Consider the following 26,757-nt stretch of genomic DNA (forward strand, 5'->3'; position numbering starts at 1 on the left):
GGACCACTTTCTTACACAATACACAAAAATAAACTCAAAATAAAGACCCAATTATAAGACTTGAAACCCTCAAAATCCTAGAAGAGAGCATAGGCAGTAATCTCTCTGACATCAGCCATAACAACATTTTTCTAGATATGTCTCCTAAGGCAAGGGGAAGAAAAGCAAAAATAAAGTACTGTGACTACTTCAATCTAAAAATCTTCTGCACAGCAAAAGAAACAATCAACAAAATTAAAAAACAGTCTATTGAATGGGAGAAGATACTTGCAAATGACATATCTCACAAAGGGCTAGTATCCAAAGTATAAAAAGAACTTCTACAATTCAACACCAAAAAAACAAATTATTCAATTAAAAATCGGCAGAAGACATGAACAGACATTTCTCCAAAGACATACAGATGGCCAAAACACACATGAAAACATGTTCTACATCACTAATCATCAGGGAAATGCAAATTAAAGGCATAATGAGATATCTTTTACACACGTCAATGGTTAAAATCACAAACACAAGAAAAAAGAAATGTTGGCAAGGATGTCGAGAAAGGGAACCCTTGTGCACTGCTGGTGAGAATGCCAACTGGTACATCCACTGTGGAAAACAGTACAGAGGTTCCCCAAAAAATTAAAAATAGAATTATATTTGATCCAATAACTCCACTGCTGGGTATTTAACCAAAAAATACAAAAACAGTAATACGAAAAGATACATGCACCACTATGTTTATTGCAGCACTATTTACAATAGTCAAATTATGGAAGCAGCCCAAGTGTCCAATGGCCCACTGATAGATGAATGGATAAAGAAGATGTGGTTGCGTGTGTGAGTGCGTGTGTGTGTGTGTGTGTGTGTATGTAACTCAGTATTACTCAGCCATAAAAAAGAATAAAATCTTGCCATTTGCAACAACATGGATGGATCTAGAGAGTATAATGTAAGTGAAATAAATCAGAGAAAGACAAATACCATATGATTTCACTCATAGGTGCAAATTAAGAAAAAAAATGAATATGGAAAAAAATTTAAAAACAGACAAACCAAAAACAGACTCTAAACTATAGAACTGATGGTCACCAGAAGGGAGGTCAAGGGGAATGGGTGAAATATATGAAGGGGATTAAAAGAATATTTATTATGGTGAGGACTGAGTAATGTGTAGAATTGTTGAGTAACTATTTTATACACTTGAAACTAATACAACACTGTATGTTTAACTATATTGGAATTAAAATTTAAAAGACTCTCTAGGGATGAAGAACGAGAATTGTATTTTTAACAAGTGCCCCAGGACACTGCCACACACAGAAGATTCACTGGATGGGACCATCAGTAGGATTTCTTTCAACTCTAAAACTCTGTTCATTCTCATGACCTGAATTTTAGTTACCTCTATTTTTCTGTGAACAGAATTAAATTTAAAAAAGGAAGGCAATGATATTGCCTAAGAACCTACAATTTGGCTGGTGCTACATTTGGGGTCTTACACACATTGCTGTATTTTCCTGCACAATAATCCTTTGAGGTAGGTATTATTACTATCACCACCACAGTATGCATAGATTCCAAGTTGGAACGCTGTACAAACTTCCAAATGTAGGATGAGTAAGTTCTGAGGATGTAATGTATAGCATGGTGACTATAGTTAACAGCACGAAAGTTGTCAAGAGGGTAGATTTTAAATGTTCTCATCACAGGGGCGCCTGGGTGGTTTAGTTGGTTAAGCACTGCACTCTTGATTTCAGCTCAGGTCATGATCTCAGGGTTGTGGGACTGAGCCCTGAGTCAGGCTCCTCACTCAAGTGGGCAGTCTGCTAGAGATTCCCTTTCTCCCTCTCCCTCTGCTCACCATCCCCCACAACCACCGACCCCCCACCCCGCTAAGTCTCTGTCTCTCTGAAATGAATAAATAAATCTTTAAAAATAAATAAAATAAAGGTTCTCATCACACACACAGAAAAATTAACTTTGTGACTTGATAGATGTGATCACTAACCTTATTATGGTAATCCTTTTTCCATATATACATAGGTAAAATAACTACATTGTGTACCTTAAACTTACACAATGTTATATGTCTACTGTATTTTAATAATGCTGAGGGAAAAAAAGGTGGGACTTTTGTACAGTACCTTATCTTCATACAAGAGATTACTATTTTAGGAACTGTTTCTTCATCCTCTTTCAATCAATGAGTTTCTCCTACCATGAACATTAATTACCTGATGTTATGATGATGATATAAAAATAATAAGGGGAGACTGGGTGGCTCAGTCAGTTTAGCGTCTGACCTTTGGTTTCAGCTCAGGTCCTGATCTTATGGGTTGTGAGATTGAGCCCTGCAGTTAGCACTGCGCTGAGCGGGGAGTCAGCTTGGGATTCTCTCTCTTCCTCTCCCTCTGCAACGCCCCCCCCCCCACTCTCTCAAGTGCACGCACATTCTCTAAAATAAATAAACCTTAAAAAAAAAACCATAAGCTTCATCTTAAGTACTCTTCGACTTACTTTTCTTACATATTTAAAATTTACTCTTCTTGTATTTTATAGGTTTTGTAAGGCAATTTAAATCCTTTTCATATGGAGCTTACTGATTCCTGTATATTAACTTTTACACAACTCCTATTACCTAAAATCCAATGTTCCAAATTTGATATCATGTTTAACACTCAACTATTAGCACTTGAACAATGCTTCATAGTGTACAAAACTCACATTGTAATGTGTATTCACCTTTCCAAAGTTATGTGAATTTGCAGATGTACAACTTTTTACTTGTATGCAATGAATGAAAGCTGAAGCATGAGAATGATCATATAACTTCACTAGGAACCCATGAAATAGCATTACGTTATCATGAAAACAAAAACAATGTCCAGGATAAGGATAGTATCACGTGATCAAATCACATAGGCTACATCATTGTTCAAAGAAATGACATCTCAATAATTTTTTTTATTCTTATGTTAATCCCCATACATTACATCATTAGTTTTAGATGTAGTGTTCCATGATTCATTGTTTGTGCACAACACCCAGTGCTCCATGCAGAATGTGCCCTCCTCAATACCCACCACCAGGCTAACCCATCCTCCCACCCCCCTCCCCTCTAGAATCCTCAGTTTGTTTTTCAGAGTCCATCGTCTCTCATGGTTCGTCTACCCCTCCGATTTCCCCCACTTCATTCTTCCCTTCCTGCTACCTTCTTCTTCTTCTTCCTTTTTTTTTTTTTTCCTTAACATATATTGCATTATTTGTTTCAGGACATCTCAATAATTTTTACATTTCAGCTGTAAAATGAATAAGGTCTGAAGATTGAATGTAAAAAAATAAAAATACATTTTTACAAACAAGGGAAATTATTAAAATCATTGAATGTATTCAATTTAATCAGGTTTTACAGTTCAACAGTCACTTTTCATTAAATATAACAGAGCTGGAATATATATGTTCTGAAAAGCTATACAGTGATCAATATAATTTTACTTTAGCATTATGGGACAGTATTTAGGCATGCAAAGTACTTTAATTTCTTTTTTTTTATTAGGTTCAATTAGCCAATGTACATCATTAGTTTTTGATGTAGTGTTCAATAATTCATTAGTCGCATATAACACCCAGTAATTTCTGACACAAAATCAAAGCATTCATGTATTTCACCATAGAATTTAAAATGTAAAACACACAGCTCCTCATTTCCTCCCCAAACCCATTAAATATACTCTAAATACACACTATTTTCTTTGCATGGAAATACAGAAATGATCTCTTTATCCTTATAAGGTGCTGTCACGCATGCTCTTCATAGAGAATTCTTTGGTTCAACCAAACCCAGGTTATGAATCAATGTGTCATGGTGAAAATACTACCTACCTTCCTTCCTACCATCTCATTTTAAAAAATACTCAATAAAGTGAATTATGACCATCTAGCATCTTTACAAAGAAAACTGTCATGTGTCTTATCTAAAGGGACCTCATTAAGTATTTTTACAATGGTCATTTCTTAACGCTGATGTAGCTTCAAATGAAATATACTTTCAAATAAAAATTTTTTTTCAAACATAATCCTTAAATTCAGATTCAGGCTGCTATTAAATTGCCTCAGAAACTTACAGCTGTTTCCAAATTGGAAACGTTAATTTCTTTTTGGTAAAGGGAACAGAGTGAAGCAATCTGGTATGACATATTATAAACCTTAGTTCTCCATTTATAATTTATGATATTACTTTCTCAACTTTAGGACAAAACTTTTCTCAATAAAATTTTTGGTGAAATATATGGCCAAATTAATATTTATAACCCTTATCTAATCTGGTAGATTTATTTATTTATTTAAACTTTATTTTTTTTTAAATTTCATTATGTTATGTTAGTCACCATACAATACATCATTAGTTTTTGATGTAGTGATCCACGATCCATTGTTTTTGTATAACACCCAGTGCTCCATGCAGTATGTGTCCTCCTTAATACCCATCACTGGGCTAACCAATCCCGCCTACCCCCTCCCCTCTAAAACCCTGTTTGTTTCTCAGAGTCCATAGTCTCTCATGGTTCATCTCTCCCTCCAATTCCTCCTGCCCATTTTTCCCTTCCTTCTCCTAATGTCCTCCATGTTATTTCTTATGTTCCACAAATAAGTAAAACCATATGATAATTGACTTTCTCTGCTTGAATTATTTCACTTAGCATAATCTCCTCCAGTCCCATCCATGTTGATGTAAAAGTTGGGTATTCATCTTTTCTGATGGCTGAGTAATATTCCATTGTATATATGGACCACATCTTCTATATCCTTTCATCTGTTGAAGGTCATCTTGGCTCTTTCCACAGTTTGGCTATTGCGGACATTGCTGCTATGAACATTGGGGTGCATATGGCCCTTCTTTTCACTACATCTGTGTCTTTGGGGTAAATACCCAGTAGTGCAATTGCTGGGTCATAGGGTAGCTCTATTTTTCAATTTTTGAGGAACCTCCACACTGTTTTCCAAAGTGGCTGTACCAACTTGCATTCCCACCCACAGTGTAAGAGGGTTCCCCTTTCTCCACAACCTCTCCAACATTTGTTGTTTCTCTCCCTGTCCATTTTTGCCATTCTAACTGGTGTAAGATGGTATCTCAGTGTGGTTTTGATTTGGATTTCCCTGATGGCTAATGATGATGAACATTTTTTCATGTGTCTGTTAGCCATTTGTATGTCTTCTTCATCTCTTCTGCCCACTTTTTGACTTGATTATATGTTTTTTGGGTGTTGAGTTTGAGAAGTTCTTTATAGATCTCGGATACCAGCCCTTTATCTGTAGTGTCATTTGCAAATATCTTCTACCATTCTGTGGGTTGCCTCTTTGTTTTGTTGACTGTTTCCTTTGCTGTGCAGAAGCTTTTTATCTTGATGAAGTCCCAAAAGTTCATTTTTGCTTTTGTTTCACTAGCTTTTGGAGATGTATCTTGAAAGAAGCTGCTGTGGCCGATGTCAGAGAGGTTACTGCCTATGTTCTCCTCTAGGATTTTGATGGATTCCTGTCTCACATTGAGGTCGTTCATCCACTTTGAGTTTATCTCTGTGAATGGTGTTAGAGAATGGTTGAGTTTCATTCTTCTGCACGTGGCTGTCCAATTTTCCCAGCACCATTTATTGAAGAGACTGTCTTTTTTCCATTGCATGTTTTTTCCTGCTTTGTCAAAGATTATTTGACCATAGAGTTGAGGATGCGTATCTCTATTCTGTTCCATTGGTCTGTATGTCTGTTTTTGTGCCAGTACCATGCTGTCTTGGTGATCACTGCTTTGTAATATAGCTTGAAATCAGGCAACGTGATGCCCCCAGCTTTGTTTTTCTTTTTCAACATTTCCTTGGCGATTCGGGGTCTTTTCTGATTCCATACAAATTTTAGGATTGTTTGTTCCAGCACTTTGAAAAATGTCTTTGGAATTTTGATCAGGATGGCATTGAAGGTATAGATTGCTCTGGGTAGCATAGACATTTTAACAATGTTTATTCTTCCGATCCATGAGCACGGAATATTTTTCCATCTTTTTGTGTCTTCTTCAATTTCTTTCATGAGTGTTTTGTAGTTCCTAGAGTATAGATCCTTTACCTCTTTGGTTAGGTTTATTCCGAGGTATTTTATGGTTTTTGGTGCTATTGTAAATGGAATCGTTTCTTTAATTTCTGAGTTGTTTTTCCCTGGCCTCCTCTTTTCCCTTTTTATCTATTATATTGTCTTCCAGGTCGCTTATTCTCTCTTCTGTCTCAGTTACCCTAGCTGTTAGATTATCTAGATTGGATTGGATCTCATTGATAGCATTTTTAAGTTCTGCCAATTCACCTTTTATTTCTGCCCTTAGAGACTCTATGTTGCCATTAATTGATTTCTCCATTCTAGCCATTGTCTTCACCATTGCTAGCCTGAATTCCATCTCCGACATCTTGGTTATATCTGCATCCATTTGTAAATCTGCAGCATAAGTCATAATCTCTGAGTCTTTTCTATTTTGGGGACTCCTCCTAGTCATTCTGTTGATGGGTGTTTGAGAGAATGTATAGAGTCCAAATTATTGACCAGAACCCAAGCAAGATGCACCTGTTTTCTTGGGACCTTAGGGTTGCTGGCCTCTTGTTTCCCCAGCCTGTCTTCTGCGGGAGGGGCCTGCTGCGCTGTTACTCAGGCAACCCTGTTTGAGCGGAGTTGCCCTGTGCCCCTGTGGCGGGGGATGGGCTCAGTGGGAATCAGCGTTTGGGGCTTTTGTTCTCTGGCGCCTTTCTGCGTCTCTTCTGGGAGTCAGAGCAGAAGAGATCGTTTCCAACCCTCTGCCTCAGAGCAGAGAGAGACCGCAGTCTGTTCTTCAGTGAGCTCTCCAGGCCACACCGTCTCCATTTCTGTCCGTGCTGCTATAAACTGCAGCATCCTGGGTTGTGTGCCCCTCCGCAGCGCCCCCAGTCCTGCCTCCAGGTCGGGGCACGTCTCTACCCTTTGTGCTTCTAAAACTGCCAGCAGCTCCCAGTTAGTGCGCACGCACACGACTCCGCCGCTCGGGGTTTCCACCCCAGGGGTTGCAGTTCACCGGCGCGACCCCGGCGCACTGGGTTTCCAGCTCGGAGGCTGCAGTTCGTGTGCGTGCGACCGTCGCTCCGGGTTTCTGTCGGGGGGGGGGGGGGCCTGCGGTTCGTGTGTGCGCGACCCCGCCGGTCTGGTTTTCCACCCCGGGGGCTGCCCAAAGTCCTTTCCCAACACTACCAGTCTGTGAGTCTGTGCCCCGTCCAGAGCACGCGAGGCTGTCACTCACCGGCAGTGTAGGATCCCCACGGCCAGGCACCCTCCTGCTGCCGTTTATCCTCCAATATCTGCCTGGGGAATCATGGTTCTCCGCTTCGGACCTCAAAACCAACCGCCTGCGATATCCTGTTTGTAGAGATCCAGATCTTCTTACATCTCAGGCTGGTTTCGTGGGTGCTCAGAGTGGTCTGGTAGATATCCAGCTCAATTCCGGGGACCAATTGAAATAGAGTCCCCTACTCCTCTGCCATCTTTCCCCCCCTTCTTCCAACTTTAAAAGACAGAAAGCAAAACCACCCAAAAAACCCACCACCACCACCCTTCTTGAGCCTCCAGGTTCCAGCTCATCTCTCCCTTGGTAGATTGATTTAAACTAAGAGGAAGGACACAAGAAGTGACTTCAATATTTATATCAAAATAGAATGCTGATCTGCAAAGACAAAGGTGAAATGATTTACCTTTATCCAATAAACTGCTAATGTCTAAACTATCTCATCATTATGTACAGACTCAAAATATTGTGTAGAAAGTAAAAAATTATCATTTACATCACACAGTCCTTCTTTGCCTCTATAACCCACATGATCTGATTTTCCAAGGGTATTGTAATAGTAAAGTGGATTTAAAAAATGACTTACAGATTCAAACAGCTTGCAATTTGGAGGAAACAATGAGTACTTTGATGTGATTCATGGTGTTCAAAAGGAACATATGAAATCTTCATGGAAGTATTTACAGGATTTTGATAATAAACTTCCTAACTATAACTAAAACTGATCAAAGTATGTCCTGAGTACTTATCACATGTTGAGGCAGTGTGGAATTTAGAAAACTAAGGTAACAGATGATTTTTTTACTTTGTCTTTTTTTCCAATTTAATAATGAAAGCACATAAAACTATGATATAGAAGTCTATGAAAGACTATGAACAAAGGATTATGAGAATTCTGATGGAGGAGAAAAGGAATAGAAAAATCAAAAAGGATTCATAAAATTCTGATAAAATGAACCTTGAAAGCAGATACATCTTCATCTAGGGAGATGGCACACAGGAGGAGGACATATAAAAAAGTTAGACTAGAGGTATTCAAGACTGATTGCTAGTTACCAATGAATCTACAGGACAGTTGTTTTTTTTTAAAGTAGTAGGCTTACAGGAAAATTTCAGAAGATTAAGGAATGAGTAGGTGGTGTGATATTAAAGCCAGAAGACAGATTAATACTAAGACACAGAGAGACAGAGAAAAGACTAAGAGACATGGAGCAGACCAAGAAGAGAAATTAAGGAGAGACCAAGAGACAGAACAGACAGATAGCCTGAGAGATAGGGAAGCAGAGAGACTGAGAGACAGGAACAGATGCTGAGAAGGAAGAGTGAGAAGAACAAAGTCAGAGACAGGAAAAGACAAAAGAACACACACATGAAAGAGAAAGTAAAAGTATAATCATTTTGTTGGTATTGGGTAAAGAGGCTTTGTAAAGAAGGTCTATAGACAAAGGGAAAAAAAGCTAACTGAGAGGGAAAAAGGAAGCCCTCATCAAGAAAGAAGACTAATGTGACTAATGAAGCATCATTCCAGAAAAGGTGGGGAGGGAGGGTTCAGGAAACAACATGAGTCAAGACTTACAAGGCTCTTTAAAATAAAAAGTAAGAATGCTGAGGGGCGCCTGGGTGGCTCAGTGGGTTGAGCGACTGCCTTTGCCTCAGGTCATGACCTCAGGGTCCTAGAACTGAGCCCCACATCAGGCTCCCTGATCAGCGGGGAGTGTGCTTATCCCTCTCCCTCTCTCTCTGCCCCTCCCCCCTTGCTCGTGCTCTCTCTCACACGCTATCTCTCCCTTTCTCTCTCTTAAATAAAATCTTTTTTTAAAAAAGTAAGAATGCGGGTGCCTGGGTGGCTCAGTTGGTTAAGCGACTGCCTTCGGCTCAGGTCATGATCCTGGAGTCCCTGGATCGAGTCCCGCATCGGGCTCCCTCCTTGGCGGAGAGTCTGCTTCTCCCTCTGACCCTAACCCCTCTCATATGCTCTCTCTCATTCTCTCTCTCTCAAATAAATAAATAAAATCTTTAAAAAAAAAAAAAGTAAGAATGCTGAAAAAAAAACCCACAATAAATAAGCATTAATCAAGATAAATAATAAAGGAAAAGTCATATGCTGCAATCCAATGGAACACTATCAACCAAAAAAAAAAACCTCAATAAATATTTCCTAAAAAAAAAAAAAATCAAAGCAATCAATATCAACCTTCAGCTTCGGCGTAGTTCTGCTGAGCTATCAGCAGTCTAAATGCAAAGAAGATACGCTTATCACATTTGCAGCCTTAGATTTCAACTGTCTGCTTAACCATCCACAATTCTCTGATTGTGCGGCTATCTCATCACTCAGCTATTCAAAGTGAAGTGTTGGATTCACCAAACACTTCCTTCTCCCTTATCCCCCATATCCAGCCATTCTTCAGATAGCAGCAAAAGTGATTTTTTTCCCTATTGTCTTTTAAACTGAGATATAATTGACATATAACATTATATTAGTTTCAGGAGTACAACATAATGATTTGATGTTTTTATACACTGCAAAATGACCTCCACAATAAATCTAGTTAACATCCATCACTATACAGACTTAGAAATTTTTTCTTGTGATTATAACTTTTACTCTTTCAGCAACTTTCAAATATACAATACAGAATTTTAAATTATAATCATCATTCTGTACATTACATCCCCATGACTTATAACTGAGAGTATGTACCTTTTGACATCTGTCACCCATGCTCATCTCCCATACTCTCCCTCTGGCATCCACCTATTGTCCATAAGCTATGACTTTAATTTTTTTTGGAATCCACATATAAGTCAGATCATAAAGTATTTATCTTTCTCTGACTTATTTCACTTAGCATAATGCCCTCAAGGTTTATCCATGTTGTCACAAATGGCAAGAGTTCCTTCTTTTTTTATGGCTGAAGAATATTCTGTTGTATATATACGCCACATTTTCTTTATCCATTCATCCACTGATGGAAACTGGTTGCTTTCATGTCTTGACTATTGTAAATAATGCTGAAATAAACATGGGGGTGAATTTATCTGTTTGAGTTAGTGTTTTCATTTTCTTTGCATAAATATCCAATAGTGGAAATGCTGTATCACATGGTAGTTCTATTTTTAATTTTTTGAAGATCCCCCCATACTGTTTCCCATAGTGACTGCACCAATTTACATTCCCATAAACCAGGCACAAGGGTTCCTTTTTCTCTACACCCTCAACAACAAATAACACTTGTTATTTCTTGTCTTTTTAATAATAGCCATTCTGACAGGTGTTAGGTAATATCTCACTGTGGTTTTGATTGGCATTTCCCTGATGATTAGTGATGCTGAGCACCTTTTCATGTACTATTGGCCACTTGTATGTCTTATTTGGAAAAATGTCTATACAAATCTTCTATTTTTTAATTGCACTTGTTTGGGGTTTTTTGTTTTGTTTTGCTACTGAGGTTTTTTTTTTTTTTAATTAATTTATTTACAAGAAGGAGAGAGAACAAGAGAGAGCATGAGCAGGTGTAGAGGCAGAGGGAGAAGCAGACTCCCCACTGAGCAGGGAGCCTGACACAGGGTTCCATCCCAGGATCCTGGGATCATGACCTGAGCCGAAGGCAGCTACTGAACCGACTGAGCCCCACCGCTCCCCCAAGTGCCCCTGCTATTGAGTTCTTTATATTTTTTGGATATTAACCCCTTATTGGATATATGCTTTGTAAGTATTTTCTCCCATCGATAGTTACTGCCCATGTTTTCTTCTAGGAATTTTATGCTTTCAGGTCTTATGTTCAAGTCTTTAATCCATTTGGAGTCAGTTTTTGTGTACGGTGTTAGATAGTGGTCTAATTTCATTCTTTTGTATGTGACTGTGTCCAGTTTTCCCAACATTTGTTGAAGAGACTATCCTTTCTCCATTATATATTCTTGGCTCCTTTGTCATAGAGTAACTGATCATATATGCATGGGTTTATTTCTGGGCTCTCTACCAAACTGATTTTTTGAAATGTAAACAAGATCCCTTCAGGGGCCTCCTTCTGTATTTAGGATATAATCTCAAACTTCTAACTCAGAGACTGATAAGGCTCTAAATTCTCTGACTCCCTCTCTCTCTCTCTCCAATTTCATCTCTAGCTACTTTACATACTACTTACATCAATCCAGCCAGACTGGTGTTCTTCTAGTTGTTTCAATTCACCAAGCTTCCAAGTCACTTTGTAGACTGCATTTGCAAGTCCTGCTACCAGGAATACTCATCCCCGATTCCATGAGATTCTTCAAATCTCAGCTTGAATTTCACTTCCTCAATGAGACTTTCCTTAATATCCCTACATACAAACTGATGAAAACTAGGTTCCTTCCTATGCAATCTCGTAAGCATTCTGTGTGTTTCATTCAAGCATTTAATCATTATTTGGTACTACTGGTGTACTTTTTTGTTCAATGTCTAACTCCCCTAGAAGAAGGGTACCTTATTGTAGGCACCAAGAGGACAGATATGGCTAAATCTCCAAGTGCCTTGTACTTGGAGATACTTATTTGTACAAGTAAACAACACTTTAAGAACATTCTTTTTTCTAAAACACTGCAAAAAAGTATGTGAAGAATGGCTAAGAAATCTAAACAAAGCACCATCTCCAGAAAACTGAGCAATGTGTTAGTAATTAGAAGGGACATTATAAAACTTGACAATCAAAATAACTAAAAAATTAGTCAAGTTCCTATTATATACCACTGTAGTTGATGCTGAGCATGCAGTTATAAATAGACTATGCCCAATATATGTTTAAGAACACAAAACCTCAAATATAAACTCCTAAAGTCTCAAAAAACAAGTATTTGTTTGCTTTTTTTTAAAGATTTTATTTATTTATTTGAGAGAGAGAGAATGAGAGAGAGCAAGTACGTGAGCCGGGGGAGGGTTAGAGGGAGAAGCAGGCTCCCCGCCGAGCAGGGAGCCCGATGTGGGACTCGATCCCGGGACTCCAGGATCACGACCTGAGCCGAAGGCAGTCGCTTAACCAACTGAGCCACCCAGGCGCCCCTATTTGTTTGCTTTAACAGACAATTCTATTGGTAGGAAAAGCTTTCCCAAAGTATTCTGTTTTCAGTCGTTTACCAAAATGTTAGTGAAATTATTAATTTAGAGAAAGGGAGAAAACACTATTCCAAGCTTCAATTCCCAGAGTATATAGATCTAGGGGAATGAGTCTTTATGCCAGAAAATATAGTAACAGTAGCAGCAGCAAAGATAATGACAATCACCTAGGTTTTTGTGAAAGTTAGTAAAGGGAGTCTGGAGGTTCTGCAGGGGTAGCTCTCATGCCCTACTCGTAGCTAATTGCAGACCCAACAGGAAAAGAAAGACTTGACCTTACAAGGACCTGACCTTGCATGTGGATACTACTCTACTACTCCAGCTGAGGAACAGACACTTTTTCATTTCACCCCCGGTACTGCCCTCCTCAGCAGCTCCACCTATGAGAAGCCATGACACTTCAAGCTCCTCAGTTTACCCCAGTGGACTTTTAGTGCCTACCAGCCTACCCTTTTTCTCCTTAAAAAAGCACATCTCTCCTTTGTTCTTTCCAACTTGTCTATGGTTTTGCCACAGCTTGTTTGTCCCGGATTGCAATTCTTTTTTATTCCCAAATAAACCCATCTTTGGCTGGTAAAATAACTGGCAGGTCTATTTTTAAGGTTAACATTTCCTTGAACAACCAAGTGAATGTCCATGTACTACTGCTAAACTAGTCATAATATATTTCAAAATATGACACTGAAAGTTAACAAAATAGATGCTCTTTTTACACTGTAGCAGGGGGACTAAGGGCGAGAGATTTAACTTGCTTTGCTCCTTCAGACAAATAATGTCATCTCTCCAGGTCACACTTTCCACAACTGTAAGATGGGAGGTTTGGGCCATATCCTCTATAAGGATCCCTAAAGCTCTAGTCATATCTGACAATACAATTATGTAGGAAAATAAATATGAAACTATAATGCTCCCTGGTGCTAGAATGGTAGCAAATAAAGGAAGTGTTTTTCCTTTAAAATTTTTCAAAATCAAGGTTCTAAATTTTGTAAACATGATAAAGATGTTTTATACTGACAAACAAAAGTGCCATAATTGAAATTTTACTCATTCTTTCTTGAATTAAAACATATGACATTAAATTTCAACCAAATCAATTACAATGCTCACCGATACTGATATGTCCTCATTTTTTCTCTTAACACTGGAGTCAAACAAGACATTTCTTCCTCGTCTTTCACAGTCTTGATATACAATCAGTCGAATTTGGCTTGGATCAAACTCTGGCAAAGGCCAACTTTAAAGAAAAAAAAAATAGGTCCATTAGTTACTCTCATAAATATTCCACATAAATTCCTAGAAATAAAACCTATATAATAAAACCCTAAGTTGTATTATTGCTAAAGTATATAAAGAAGTACTTTTTATTAAATACCACCATTTAGGACTAAAAACTTATATAGCAATGGCATTGTAGCTTAAAAAGTAAAATAAAAGTTGTAGCAAGTGCATACAATATAGTCAACCCATTTGAATCTAAAAATGGTTAACCAAATAAAAATATGTGACTATATTTAATACAATGAAAATACATATTGCTTCATGGCATGAATCCAGATGGTATAATATTAATCCATATTTTTAGACAGTTTTATTTTGATTCTTTATATAGAAATGTAAAGACAGAAACAGTTTTCAGATTATAGAATAGCAGCTAAGTACTTATAAAAGAAAAACAAAAAAAGTGATGAAGCCAAATGCAGTGGAAATTCTCATACAAAGCTGGTGTGAGTAAAAACTGGCTCACTCTTCTTAGAGAATAGTTTTTTTAAATCTATATAATAAATAGACAAAATCTAATATAACTGATTTTTAAGTTTTACCAGCAATTCCATTCCATTCCATTATATCGAATCTTCATAAAGGTACTGTCATGGAAAAATACAAATGGTTCCTCAAGAATAGAATGGATAAACATATTATGGTATATTCAGACTACAAATAAATATATTCAGACACAACAAATACAATGAATGAACTTCAACTATAGACAAAAACACAGACCCTGAGCAAAAGAAATCAGACAATGACATACTCTCACACACACAACACACATACCTACCCAGAGTTACTATATTTTTCCATTTATACAAGGTTTAAATCAGGTAACGTTTTAGGCAGAGAAACATATTTAGTTTTTAAAACTATAAGGAAAACAAAGGAAGTGATGGTTTCAAAAGTCTGGTGAGTGGTTACCTATCAAGATAAGGTTGGGAAGTGATGGTGGTATAACCAGGAGGGAACATAGCAGGTAGACTGGGGCACTGTGTTCTATTTTTAGTCTGGACAGTGCTTACCTCAATATTCACTTTAGAGTACCAAAAAAGCCACTGCATTTTTTAATGTACTTTTATATATGCATTCTTTGTCACAATTAAAAAAATTAATGAAGTGAGTAAGATAAGGGAGTAGAGAGAAAGAGAAAACAATGAACTATATGGTGGAGATACTAACTAGTGAGCTGAATACACTACAACTGACGGGACAGGTGTTAACACATAGGAGAACACCCATTCCTGGAGCTGTTTGTTGTTAGTTATGTCAGGCTAAATGGTCAATTCCTCACAATCCATCAGTTACAACTCTTGATTGGGTTCCTTCATCTCCTTAAGAGAACCTTAACCCTAACTTCATCAATGCATCTTAAGTGACCCATAATTGGCAATGTAAAACATCTTCATTCCAAATTCTTGACAGTAAATAGAATTTTAGTTTTCTCCTGTCTAATCCTTAGTAAATGTTTGTGTTAGGAACTGACTTACTAAACTGTAGTTTGCTGTTGTGTGAAGGAAAAAAAACCAACACACCAACATAGAATGAAAATCAAGAAAGAGGTCTTATGGAAACTAGAAGAGCATTTTAGAGAGGAAGAAATACCATGGCAGTCGCTAAAAAGCATCCACTAGCTTCAGAAACAAAGAAATCATTGGTGACCATGGCAAGGACACTTCTAAGGAATAAAAAGTACAACAAGTCAGATCGCAGAGGACTGAAGAACAGAGAAAATAGTGAATTTAAGACAAATGTCAAGGAAAGAAAGAAAAACAATCATGGAGTGATAGCTATTTTGCTATTAAATAGGACACATCTGAACATATTTACATATTGATGACAAAGATTATGAAGGGGAAGGGAGATGGTGACTGACAAAACAAGGCCTCTGAAGAAGTGGAGTTGGATAGGTATAAAGTACAGGTCAAAGGATTAGTTTCAAAGAGAAGGAAGGATAATCCTTTCTAGGACTGGAAAGAAAGGAGGCAAAGATGGACATAGATACAGAAAGAACTGTAGATATTAAGGTAAAATGCTGAGAAAATTCATTCTAAGAACCCTATTTTCTTTGTAAAGTAGATGAAGAGAAATAAAGGAAAGGTTGTAAAATGTGGGAATAGCAGAGAGTAAAAAACAGAACAGTGATATGGGGAAAGAATACGTTGACTAGGAAACATAAGGTTTCTGGGCAATGCTGGAAGTCTACAAGTTTAAGACTATGAATATGTACCTGCCACAAACTACACAGTTAGGTCATTTTCTCTAGCAAACACTCCTCTTCAATTTGGATCAGACTGAGCCAAGGTAAGGATTTTGATAGGGAGATAGGACAAAAGCAAAGGGGAGCCTTGGAAATAGAGCAAAAGACAAAAAATAGCTGGAACGATGGAGAGGAGTATCTATGCTATTCAGATAAGAAAGTGAGGAGGGGGAAGCTAACAGATTAGAAGACAATGGAGGCAGGGGGGTCAAAGTGCTGAAATAACATGAACAGCTATAGTGGGGAGGCAGGGAGATAAGAAAGAGGAAACCACAATCATAGGGTAGAAAACTAGACTTAAGATTTTAGAGGCAAAATAGTTCCTTCATTCATTCATTTAATACAGATACGTGCCTACCATGTACGAAGCACTGGTTAGGGCAAGGTAAGTAAGAACCTGCTCTAGAAGCAAGAAATAGTAGTAGTAAAGTAAAGAAATAAATAGACATGATAATTCCAGATAAGTAGCTGATGAAATAAAGAAATCTAAATAGGGAATCAATAAACTGTGACAGATGTGGTAGTAAGAGGATGGTGTGTGAGTCAGCGAGGTATATTGATTTTTATAAGTGACTATATGTACAAAACTTTCTGAAAAAAAGGAAAACTTAGGCTTTGCTGGATGTGAGGTATTCCATCAGACCTTCAACGAGTAGAGGCCGCCATCTCATTCATCCAACCCCCTGGGATCTCCAAGACACACAAAGAATAACAGCTAAATTCCTTTGCATAGATATAGAAATATTCACAATCCAGCCCTAATCTACCTTTCCAGACTTACCTTACATTACCCATAATACCAACACAGTGATCTTCTCAAAGGTGCAAAGACACACCAGACAATTTCAGTTCCACGCCTTTGTGTAAGCTACTACTTCTACCTGAAATATCCTCAACCACCTTGGCAAAACTCCCATTCATTCTTAAAGATCTAGTTTAAATCTCACCTCCATGGAAGCCTTTACTAATTCTGCCAGCACTGCCAGCAGTTAGTTGCTGACTTCTGAGATTACACTTACTTTAGGTTATAAATCTAATAGTATTTTCCACACTGTACTTTATCTGTTTACATGCCAGTTTCCTCCACTAGAAAGAAAAGCTCCCTGTAGGCAAAGCTTACTCATCTTTGAATTCCTAGATGCGAGCACATTAAATAAGTAAAACTACATAACCCTATGTAAAGGTTAGCACTACAGGAACTAAATAAATTATTTCATGAGTACATAAATTGAATTATCATAGTCCACAATCTAAAAAAAATAAAACAAACTTTCTTTAAAAAGCTACAAAGGCATGTCCATCAACTGATGAGTAATTTTAAAAAGTGGTATTAAAATGTCATAGAGCCATAAAATGAATATTATACGGCTACGAAAAGGATACAAGCTACAGCATGGATGAACCCTGACAACATAACACTAAGTGAAAAAAGCCAGACACAAAAGACCACATTATCGTATGACCCCATTTATATGACCTATCCAGAGTAAACAAATCCATGTGACAGAACAGGAGGGGTCAGGGGAGTAGAGAGAGCATTTACAGCAAAATGTATGGAGTTTCTTCATAACAACTCCATTTCCATTTCATAGTTGAGAAAACTAAGGCAGGGAGAAATTAAGTAACCTGCCCAAAATAACACTGCTACCTACTAAAAATAGCAAAGCTGGGTTTAGATTCCAGATAGTATGTCTCTGGAGTCCAGGATTTTAACGATTATTCTGTACTATCAATTAAGCAGGAAATACTACCTAAACCTAACCATTCTCTTCCCTAAAAGAAGAAAACAGCATGTGTTGTAATTCTTAGTGATTCCAGCTCAGGAGTGTGCAGTGAAGCAACAAGCAGAGCTACAAAGGCAGGCTAGTACCAGATCAAAACTCAGAAGCTTTTCACACAAACACAAAAGAACATAATCATTCAGGTAATGAGTAAACAAGGGTGTTAAACAACAGGTGACAAGATCATTGGTGCATTTTAGAAAATCACGTTGACAGAAACTTGGAGGAGTGACTAGAGTGATTTAGTCTAGAGGTAAGAATAATGTTATAAACTGAACCAAAGAACAGCAGTGAAGACAGAAAGAAAGAGACAGAGATAAGACCTGAGAGACTGTAGATGGGGAATGAGGGAAGCGGATGGCTGACTCTCACATTTCCAATCTGATGAAAATAAATACCATTAACCAAGGTGGAGAATACAGGGGGAAAGCAAATTTGAGATAAGGGCATTAACGGATTTAAAGGGCCTGAAACACAGCTTCAGAAAAAATGTCCAAAAGATTGATGAAAAAACGGTCTGGAGTGTAGGGAAAAAACTCAGAGTAGAGTTGTAAACACAGAGTTATTGACACATAGTTGGCAGTAAAATCATTCGGGGAAAACATATTAATTGAAAAGAGAAAAGAAAGTGAAGGACCAATAAACTAGAATTTAGGACACAGCAGTATTTTCAGGACAGAGAGAAAAGAAGCAGAGAAACCAGGGAAGATCAGTAAAGACAGACCACTAGAAAGAAAAGAGAAAACCCATGGTAAAATGTTATTTCAAAAGTTAAGGAAGATTTAAAAAAAAAAAAAAAAAGCTAAGCAAGATGAAGATGAAGAAAGGAATACTGTGCAGTACCAAAGGCCAAAATTTATAAAGACTAAAAGTGTCCATGGGATTTGGCAATTTGGGGATCCTTGGTACTCTTGCAAGAACCATTTTAGTAGAGAAGTGGGGTGGGGGTACTCACATAGCAATGGCAAAGGCATGAAGGGAAAACAGCTGAGAGTAAAATAGTGCTATTTGGAAAGGCTTCCCTGTGAAATGGGGAGATAAAGGGATAATGTGACCATATAATTCACCAATTAAATTGCAGAGTTTTGGGGCGCCTGGGTGGCTCAGTTGGTTAAGCGACTGCCTCTGGCTCAGGTCATGATCCTGGAGTCCCAGGATTGAGTCCCGCATCGGGCTCCCTGCTCGGCAGGGAGTCTGCTTCTCCCTCTGACCCTCCTCCCTCTCATGCTCTCTGTCTCTCATTCTCTCTCTCGCAAATAAATAAATAAAGTCTTTAAAAAAAAAATTGCAGAGTTTTGAAAGTAAAGGGGGACCCTAAACACACAGGAGCAAACTGAAATTTTCTTGGGCAACAAAGGTCTATGGTCACCCCAGACAGGTAAAAGAAGCTACAAGAGGCTTTTTCTTAAAGGAAAAAGAAAAACATATAGAGACAGATAGAAATATACAGATATATCTTTATACGTATCTTTATACATAAATATATCCTTTCATTTTATCTATCTATCCAAAAAGGGTATATACTTAAATATACGTATTTCTAAACTGATGGGAAAGTATCAGAGAAACAGTCTAAAAGCAACCAGAGAGAAGTGTTGGACTAAGATCCCAGACAAGTTGGGACACCGTACTCTGAGTAAGGCTAATGAACTATGAAATGCACTTGCTGAGGCAGGAAAAAGAGGATCTACAAATGAAAACTACTGCAGCTAGGTTCTCAGGTTGGAGAGAAGAAAGAGCATTTACACTTGATCACTTCTGTTTTTTCTGAAAACTAGAAATCACGCATGTACCTAAGTATATATGAAATGTATGGCCTGAACTCAGGTACAGGTTGTGGAAGATAAAGTTCTGACAGTCATCAAAGAAAATGTGGAAAGGTGCTAACCTAAGGAAAGCATAAGCCAAAGTACTACCAAGCCAGCTGAGCTGAAAATCATAAATCTGATTTAGGACTAATTTTCTATACTATCACAAGGGAGCCTAGAGGCATAGAAGAGGCAAAAAACAGTGTATTTAATAGGAGATTTTCTGAGTAGCTGCAAAGGAAAAACAGGGGCAAGCCTGTTAAGAGTGATACAGAGGTCTGGACATATCAGCTCAGGAAACAAGGGTAGGATGGAGGTGATAGGAGGAAGGAAAACAAACAAACAACAGTAGTCTTAATGAAACTAGAGAGCAAGTTTATACAAAAGATCAAAGGATATGAAGTTGTGGTCAGAATGGGAGGATCCCAGAAAGAGAAGAGAGTCAGCTCATAGTTAGACTCAAGGTCTAGTCAAGAACAGATCAAGATAGAGAGCAAGAAAAGGTACTGTGAAGCCAGAATGTTAGATGTGTGAGTTGCCCAAGATGATGGTACAAAGTAATCTGGAAAGAAACACAATCACCTAAGTGTCTAAGTTCTTGAAGAACACTAGAGAGCCATCTGGTAGAAGGTCAGCAGTGGATGCCAACAACAAATTAGAGCAAAGTGTGGTACTATGGCAAAGGCCTCAGAAAAGAAGAGGTTTTCATAAGAGGACAAGAACAGTCTCCAAGCAACAGTAGGGGTCAAGTTTCTACAGCCAGTGTTGGGCAGTGTGTGAAAAAAGAAGCATCCTGTACTGAAAGGGCAAAAGAAGGAATTATGGCCTGTGAGTGCAAAAAGGTGGAGAAACTGTGATGAAAGTGAAAACATAAGGAAGGAATTTGAAATGGTGCAGAGAAAAGGCAGCATAGGCATTATTAGATGGGGGAGGCAAGGTTGGAGACATGAAGAAGGCTCAAGACCTACAGGGCTCAGACTGTGGGATATGCCTTAATAAGAACAGAGATAGAAGTAACATAGCTTTATATTTAAATAGAAATCTTGTTTGAAGTTGATTTGGTTTGACAAGAGAAGGCCTTACAGTCATTCACGGTTAAAAAAGGAAGGAAGGAAAAGAAAAAGTCAAAAGTTATTTGGGAAGAGATCTGTGCTTCTGAAGAGTATGTCCCTGAAATGGAGGGGGGTTACTGATAAAGCTTTTGATTCCCTTTATCTTATCATGAAAAAGAGCGGCAAATCCTGAAATTTAGAGACACACTGAACTGAAATTGAAATTGAATAAATAGATCTGCTACCAAAATGTTGCATGACAAATTAATTCTGTTTGAAATATACTAGGAGGCGCGCCTGGGTGGCTCAGTAGGTTAAGCGTCTACCTTTGGCTCAGGTCATTACGTCGAGGTCCTGGGATCCAGCACAGCAGGGAGTCTGCTTGTTCCTCTCCCTCTGCCCCACCCCCTGCTTGTGTTCTGTCTCTCTCTCTCAAATAAATTAAATTAAAAACAGAAATATACTAGGAGAACATGATGTTAAACAACAAGAATAACCCCAAAGTGACCTTTAACAGACAATTTTAAATGGTAATAGTTTTATTTATTCATTTTTCAAATGAAAGAAGTGAAATAAAAGCAAAAATCACCTGCCGAAAGTCACTGTTCTGGTTAGGCTGGCTGGTCATGCCCCTTCCTTTCACTCCCATCTCTATCATCCACTGGTATTCACTTCCACTCAGCAGGCAAACAGAATGGCATAATCCTTTATTATACCAAAACCTAATCTTCTAGTATCTAATCCACCATGCTTTCTACTTCATCCAGTTGCCTCTTTTTGTCAAAATTTAACTGAAGACATAACTAAGCCAAATCATTAACAGTGGTAAGCATACCATCACCATTCACAAAAATTATCTATATACTACAGCAAAACTTCCCTTAGTATTAAGCTACTGTGTTCAGCTTATTATTTTAAACATTAGTAAGAAAACTACTCAGTGATGAACCAGAAACTATTTTAAAACTCTACACAGATGTTATTTATAGTTTATGTCAGCTTATCTGCTCTGCATGTTTTTTATCTGACACCTTTAAAGAATGCTAATAGAAAATAAACATACTAGAAAAGACACTTCCCTTAACTCACTGACATTGCAGCTCAGAAGACCATGTAAATTCCTGTAACGCATTACTGGCTGTTAAATTAGAGCTAAATCGTGCATTCTCGACAGCAAGATGGCTTCCAAAGAGGGCGAGGGGGAAGGAGACAAAACAATATTAGATATTACAATGGGTGTGGCCAAAAGCAAGTAACAAGTATATCTATGGTATTAAAATTTCATTGGGTGTGGTGGCAATTAAGGAAAAAGATGTCTAAAACAGGCTCCTTAGGGGTATGAAAATGTAAAAAAAAAAAAAGTTGAGAAGCACCAGGCTCGATGTTAGTTTGTATCTCAACACATTTAATGATTGTCACACTTAAATGTAATACCTAAATAATTCACCTTTTTTTTTTCTGTTTGACCAATTCTTTTGCCCCAACAATTGCATTTCATGGACTTGTAGATAAATACCAACAAGTCTCTTCTCTGCCTCTACTCCTACTTTCAACTGATCATCTAGACATTTTCACTTCTTAGCATCAAAGGGCCTGAGACAATCTGTTACTGTATACTTACCAAATATGAAGATTTTAAGTTTATTTATTCAATAATTATTTGCAATGTCTACTATGTACCTGCTACTATGTTAGTTATTTTTTCTTGAGCCTTACCCATCAATGTTGTCTCACTGAAATGAAAGCATGCAAGGTGATGCAAACTAACCCTGGGAAACAATAAAAATCTTATGCTCCTGCAAGAAATGGAGAGAGGGGGCAGCCAAGTTTCAAAACCTATACATGCAGAATGTCGCCAGTACTAGGAAACACTCTGAGTTCGGTTAAAAAAAAAAAGAATTATTGTAGAAGAAAGTGAAGAATGAATGAAGGAAAGGCAGGAGAGAGAGAATGCTACATTAGGCTACAAGAGATAAACAGAAAGCTTTCTCAACATAACAACATGCCAAGAAGTGGTCACCATCAGAACCCCAAAGCATAATAGCCAAAAGCACCATATTCAATTGGAGAAATATATTCTGTACATGGCGAAAGTGATCTGAGTATTTTAAAAACCTGTAGAAAGACTGTGCTTTAGAGAAATCTGCTGCTAACTAGTCAATGTTTAATGACATAACATCCACCATTCCCTTTAAAACACAGTGACCAGGAAAGAACTGGCAAATGAATGCATATTTAGGTCTTAAGCTAAAAATAAAATGTTACAACATATACAATTTTTAAAGTTCCTCACTTCAATTAACTTCTATTAGTCTGGAAGTCCTAAATGTATCAGACAAGAGAACATCTTAATTTCCTTTTGATATATTTACTGTGCATTTAAAAAAATAATAATGGTGAACACATATGGGCTGTATCAGCAATTCCCAATAATTTCTAATAAAAGGACACCTTTTTAATATTTAAAAAAATTTGGTATCCAGTAACAGAAAATATGACTGAAGGCTATGAATTCAATACAGTATTAATCAAAAGAACATCTATATTTAGGAAAAACAGAACTATATATTCATCAATTATTTACTCAGCTTATATGTTTTTATAAAGTCAAGGACCTAATTCAATAACACTACTACAACTCAGGGGTTGAAAGACCTAAAGTAAGAAAATATACAAAATTAGATGGACCTAATTCAATAACTCTACTACAACTCAGGGGTTCAAAGACCTAATGTTAAGGATATATACAAAATTAGATAAATCATATATAGAACATTATGGGAACCATAAAATAATTGTGAAAATCACATTGTACTAAGTTTTTAAAGTATGGAATATAATTAAGATAAAATATAGATCACTATTCAGAGTATCACTGCATTTCTGCTAGGAGTCACACATTAAAGAACTGCTTAAAATAAATTTTCTTTAGCAAGCAGGATCATCAGTGACAGGGTGACGTTACTGTACCAATTTTGCTTTAAAAGAATCCAAACTGATTTTGTAAATAGTGAAAATTCCTCCCAGATTGACAACTTGTTAAATTTAGTTTATATTTTGTTTTAGTTTTTCATGTTTCATGTTTCTGTAGTAGTATCTTACTACTATAAGAAGCTGAGAGAGAGAACAAATATAATGGAACTTTAATTTCCTGAACAAGTGAGTGTATGAAGTACCATTTTAATTCAGGAAGCTTATATGTTTCCTTTTTTTTAATTCCAATATACTTAACATACAGTGTTATATTAGTTTCTGGTGTACAATATAGTAATTCAACAATTCCATATATTACCCCAGGGCTCATCACAAGTGCACTCCTTAATGCCCATTACCCATTTCACCCAAGAAGCTATATGTTTCTAATAATTTCTCTCTCTAAGGAATTAAAATTCTCTACCCTGACCGAAAAATAATCCTATGATTTGTTAATCTCAGTTCCAAAAAATGAGTTATCAGTTTAGGTCTTTTCCTATCCGAAAAGTCTTGATTTTTACATAAGCTGTTTATATCCAATTATTTTTCTCCAACTACATCTTAATAAACTAAATATTATAATAACACTAGATAACCTTTAGTCTGTATATTTTTAGTCATACTGAATTCAATTATACCCAGAATACTGATGAAATCCTAATGACTAATTTACATTTTAATGACAAGTATAATCAGCTCCTTGGCTGTAGGATTATTACCATCATTTAATCAAATTAGATTTTTCATATAAAAAAACAATATAAAGTAAAAATATAAACTGTTACGGACATTAAAGATCCCCAAATCCATTTATACTTATCCCCTAACCTAACATGTATAAAGTCATATGCACCAAGTTAAAACTTTACAAAAGTGTTTCAAAGAAATTAATAATCTACCACATGAATTCTTGAAATGGAACCTCAGCAAGAGTATCCATACCATGAGGGGATACCACATATCACATCTACTGTCATAGTTGCTGTATTTTTCAGCATCACATACACATAATTGAAATACACCTGACCTATGTGGTTTTTAACTTGCTGACATTAATTCTATATACCTAAGAACTTAAGAAACTGCAGTGGAACCCTAGAAGAATGTTAAAATGAATTAAAACAATTCAAAGGGCCAGTATCCAAGTTGTTCAACTGGGTTACATGATCAAAAAAAATATTTTTAAACTCCACAGTAGGATTTATTTAAAATATAAAAACAATGTACCCTAGTCTAAATTCACTGCTAATTCAAGATTATTTAATTCAAGTCATAAATGACTTATTGGGACACATATTTAAGATGTTCACAGAGTATCAAAAACGTTACCAGAAAAATTCAGGCCCTTGTCATTAAAATTCAAGAATAACATTAACTATAACAATAATTAGATTATGATCAACAAACTAAAACAATGTCAAGTTTTTAATTTAAATTTTACTTATAAATATGCATATGAGATACAAACACAAAAGCCCACTGCTTTCCAAATATCTGTAGTAAGTGTTCCTACGTAAACACAAGAAAGAAGAGCAGTGAATGACAGAAACAAAACAAGACACATATATATACCAATGACTAATACAGAGTATTTACAAATTCTATGTTTAAAATAATGATCACCACCTGCTTAAAACATTCTCAAGAAGTCCATCTAATTAAATTTATCATAATTTCACAATTTTAAACTGCTTTTCATAAAATAAGTATAATCTAAAAATCTCACCATATAAATTTTTGCTTCAGATATTGTAAAGCAAACTTATCACCAACTTTGTAAGTAGATTTGGGCTGATTCTGGTGTTAACAACATGTGAAAACAACATCTTGAGTTAAAATGTACATTAGTGGCATCTCTAATTTCTCTTACGCAGTTCCACTTTTCAAAATCCCTAAAAACTCCAGTTACGCACAACTGCCAACTCAGGTTAATAATAGCAATGAACCATATTCATCTGAAACCACGAGACTGTCAGGTGACATACCAAGAAGTCTGAATTTAACTCAAATAAAAGCTTCTACATGCTGCAATGAAAAAGGCTTAATCCTAGCAACGGAACCATGGGAGACTAAGAGCCTTTGGGAAATTACTGTCCATGACAAAATCTATTTTTGCAAAAGGCTCCGTCTATTCAGTCCTACCATTTCACAAGTAGAATCCTATTCTTTAGTTTCACTGAAGACTCTGGAATCTTTACAGAAGCAAATTACGACTACATTTCAATTCCGTTATGTCTTCTACTATAAATATATGATTAAAGAAAATCAACCTAAGTATTGTGTAAACTAAGTGCTGCCCTGGCAGCTGCTGCAGACTAGGAATGCCAATTTTTTTTTTTTAAGGGCACTTTAACTCAACAATGGCTGGTGTGCACAGAAGCAACCATGGCTACATTCCAGCAATTCAACAATTCCCATCTATAAGGAACTTAGGCTCATCTAAAACAGAAGAGCTCCTTTCTCAACTTCGCGGTGTCCCAACTCTGCCATTTCAGACAAGTACACACACACATTCTTGGAAGCCACAGCAAGCTTGTATTCTACCAGATGACAAGCAACTGGAAAAGCAAGCCCTGATGATCACAGGACCCACAGCGGTCATAAGTAAACTGGCTCACTAATCTGAACTCTATTGAACTCACAAAGACAAGTCTAGAACAAAATACGACCTTTGAACTTATAAAGTTTATATTTATATTATATAAATATATTAATTTAAAATATAAAAATAAAAATATATTTATTTATATACTTCAATAAAACTACCACGTCATATTACTTGGTTGGTTCTGAAACAGAGACATTTCAACTTGCTTTAAAAACCCAGTCTTTCACTGGGTTTGTATTTTAACACGTATCAGCATGTTCTTCCAGAAAAAGCAAAGAGTGCATCAGTGTATTATGCTGATATGACTACTGCAGTAACAGAAATGCCTTAATACAATGGGCTATTAATCCACAACCTAATGGACAATATGCTAAGACCAAGAATCATTCCCCACACCCAACATGAGAGAAACAAAAAAATGGGCTCTGAATCAGCCTAACTTAGATTTAAATCTCAACTCTGCTACATACAGACTGAATGTGATCTAAGAAAAATGCCTTAACTTCTTTAGTCCCCAGATTCCTCATCTGTAAGATAGGACTATCTCTATGATTAGTATAGGCACTGTGTTTTATCTCTTTAAC

The 26,757-nt window shown here is 36.9% G+C and overlaps 1 protein-coding gene across 3 annotated transcripts in view; it reads right to left on the reverse strand.

Moving 5' to 3' along the window:
- The window catches only part of FNIP1 (folliculin interacting protein 1), a 151,479-nt gene that overhangs the window by 80,383 nt on the left and 44,339 nt on the right, over positions 1–26,757 (reverse strand). For all 3 annotated transcript variants that reach the window (XM_035014070.1, XM_035014068.1, XM_035014069.1), the window contains exon 2: positions 13,530–13,656. In XM_035014070.1, the coding sequence (XP_034869961.1) occupies positions 13,530–13,656 (127 nt within the window). The remainder of the gene's footprint in view (positions 1–13,529; positions 13,657–26,757) is intronic.

The sequence above is a fragment of the Mirounga leonina genome, unplaced genomic scaffold (genome assembly GCF_011800145.1).
Source record: "Mirounga leonina isolate KUSES-001 unplaced genomic scaffold, KU_Mleo_1.0 Mir_168, whole genome shotgun sequence".
Lineage (NCBI taxonomy): Eukaryota > Metazoa > Chordata > Mammalia > Carnivora > Phocidae > Mirounga > Mirounga leonina.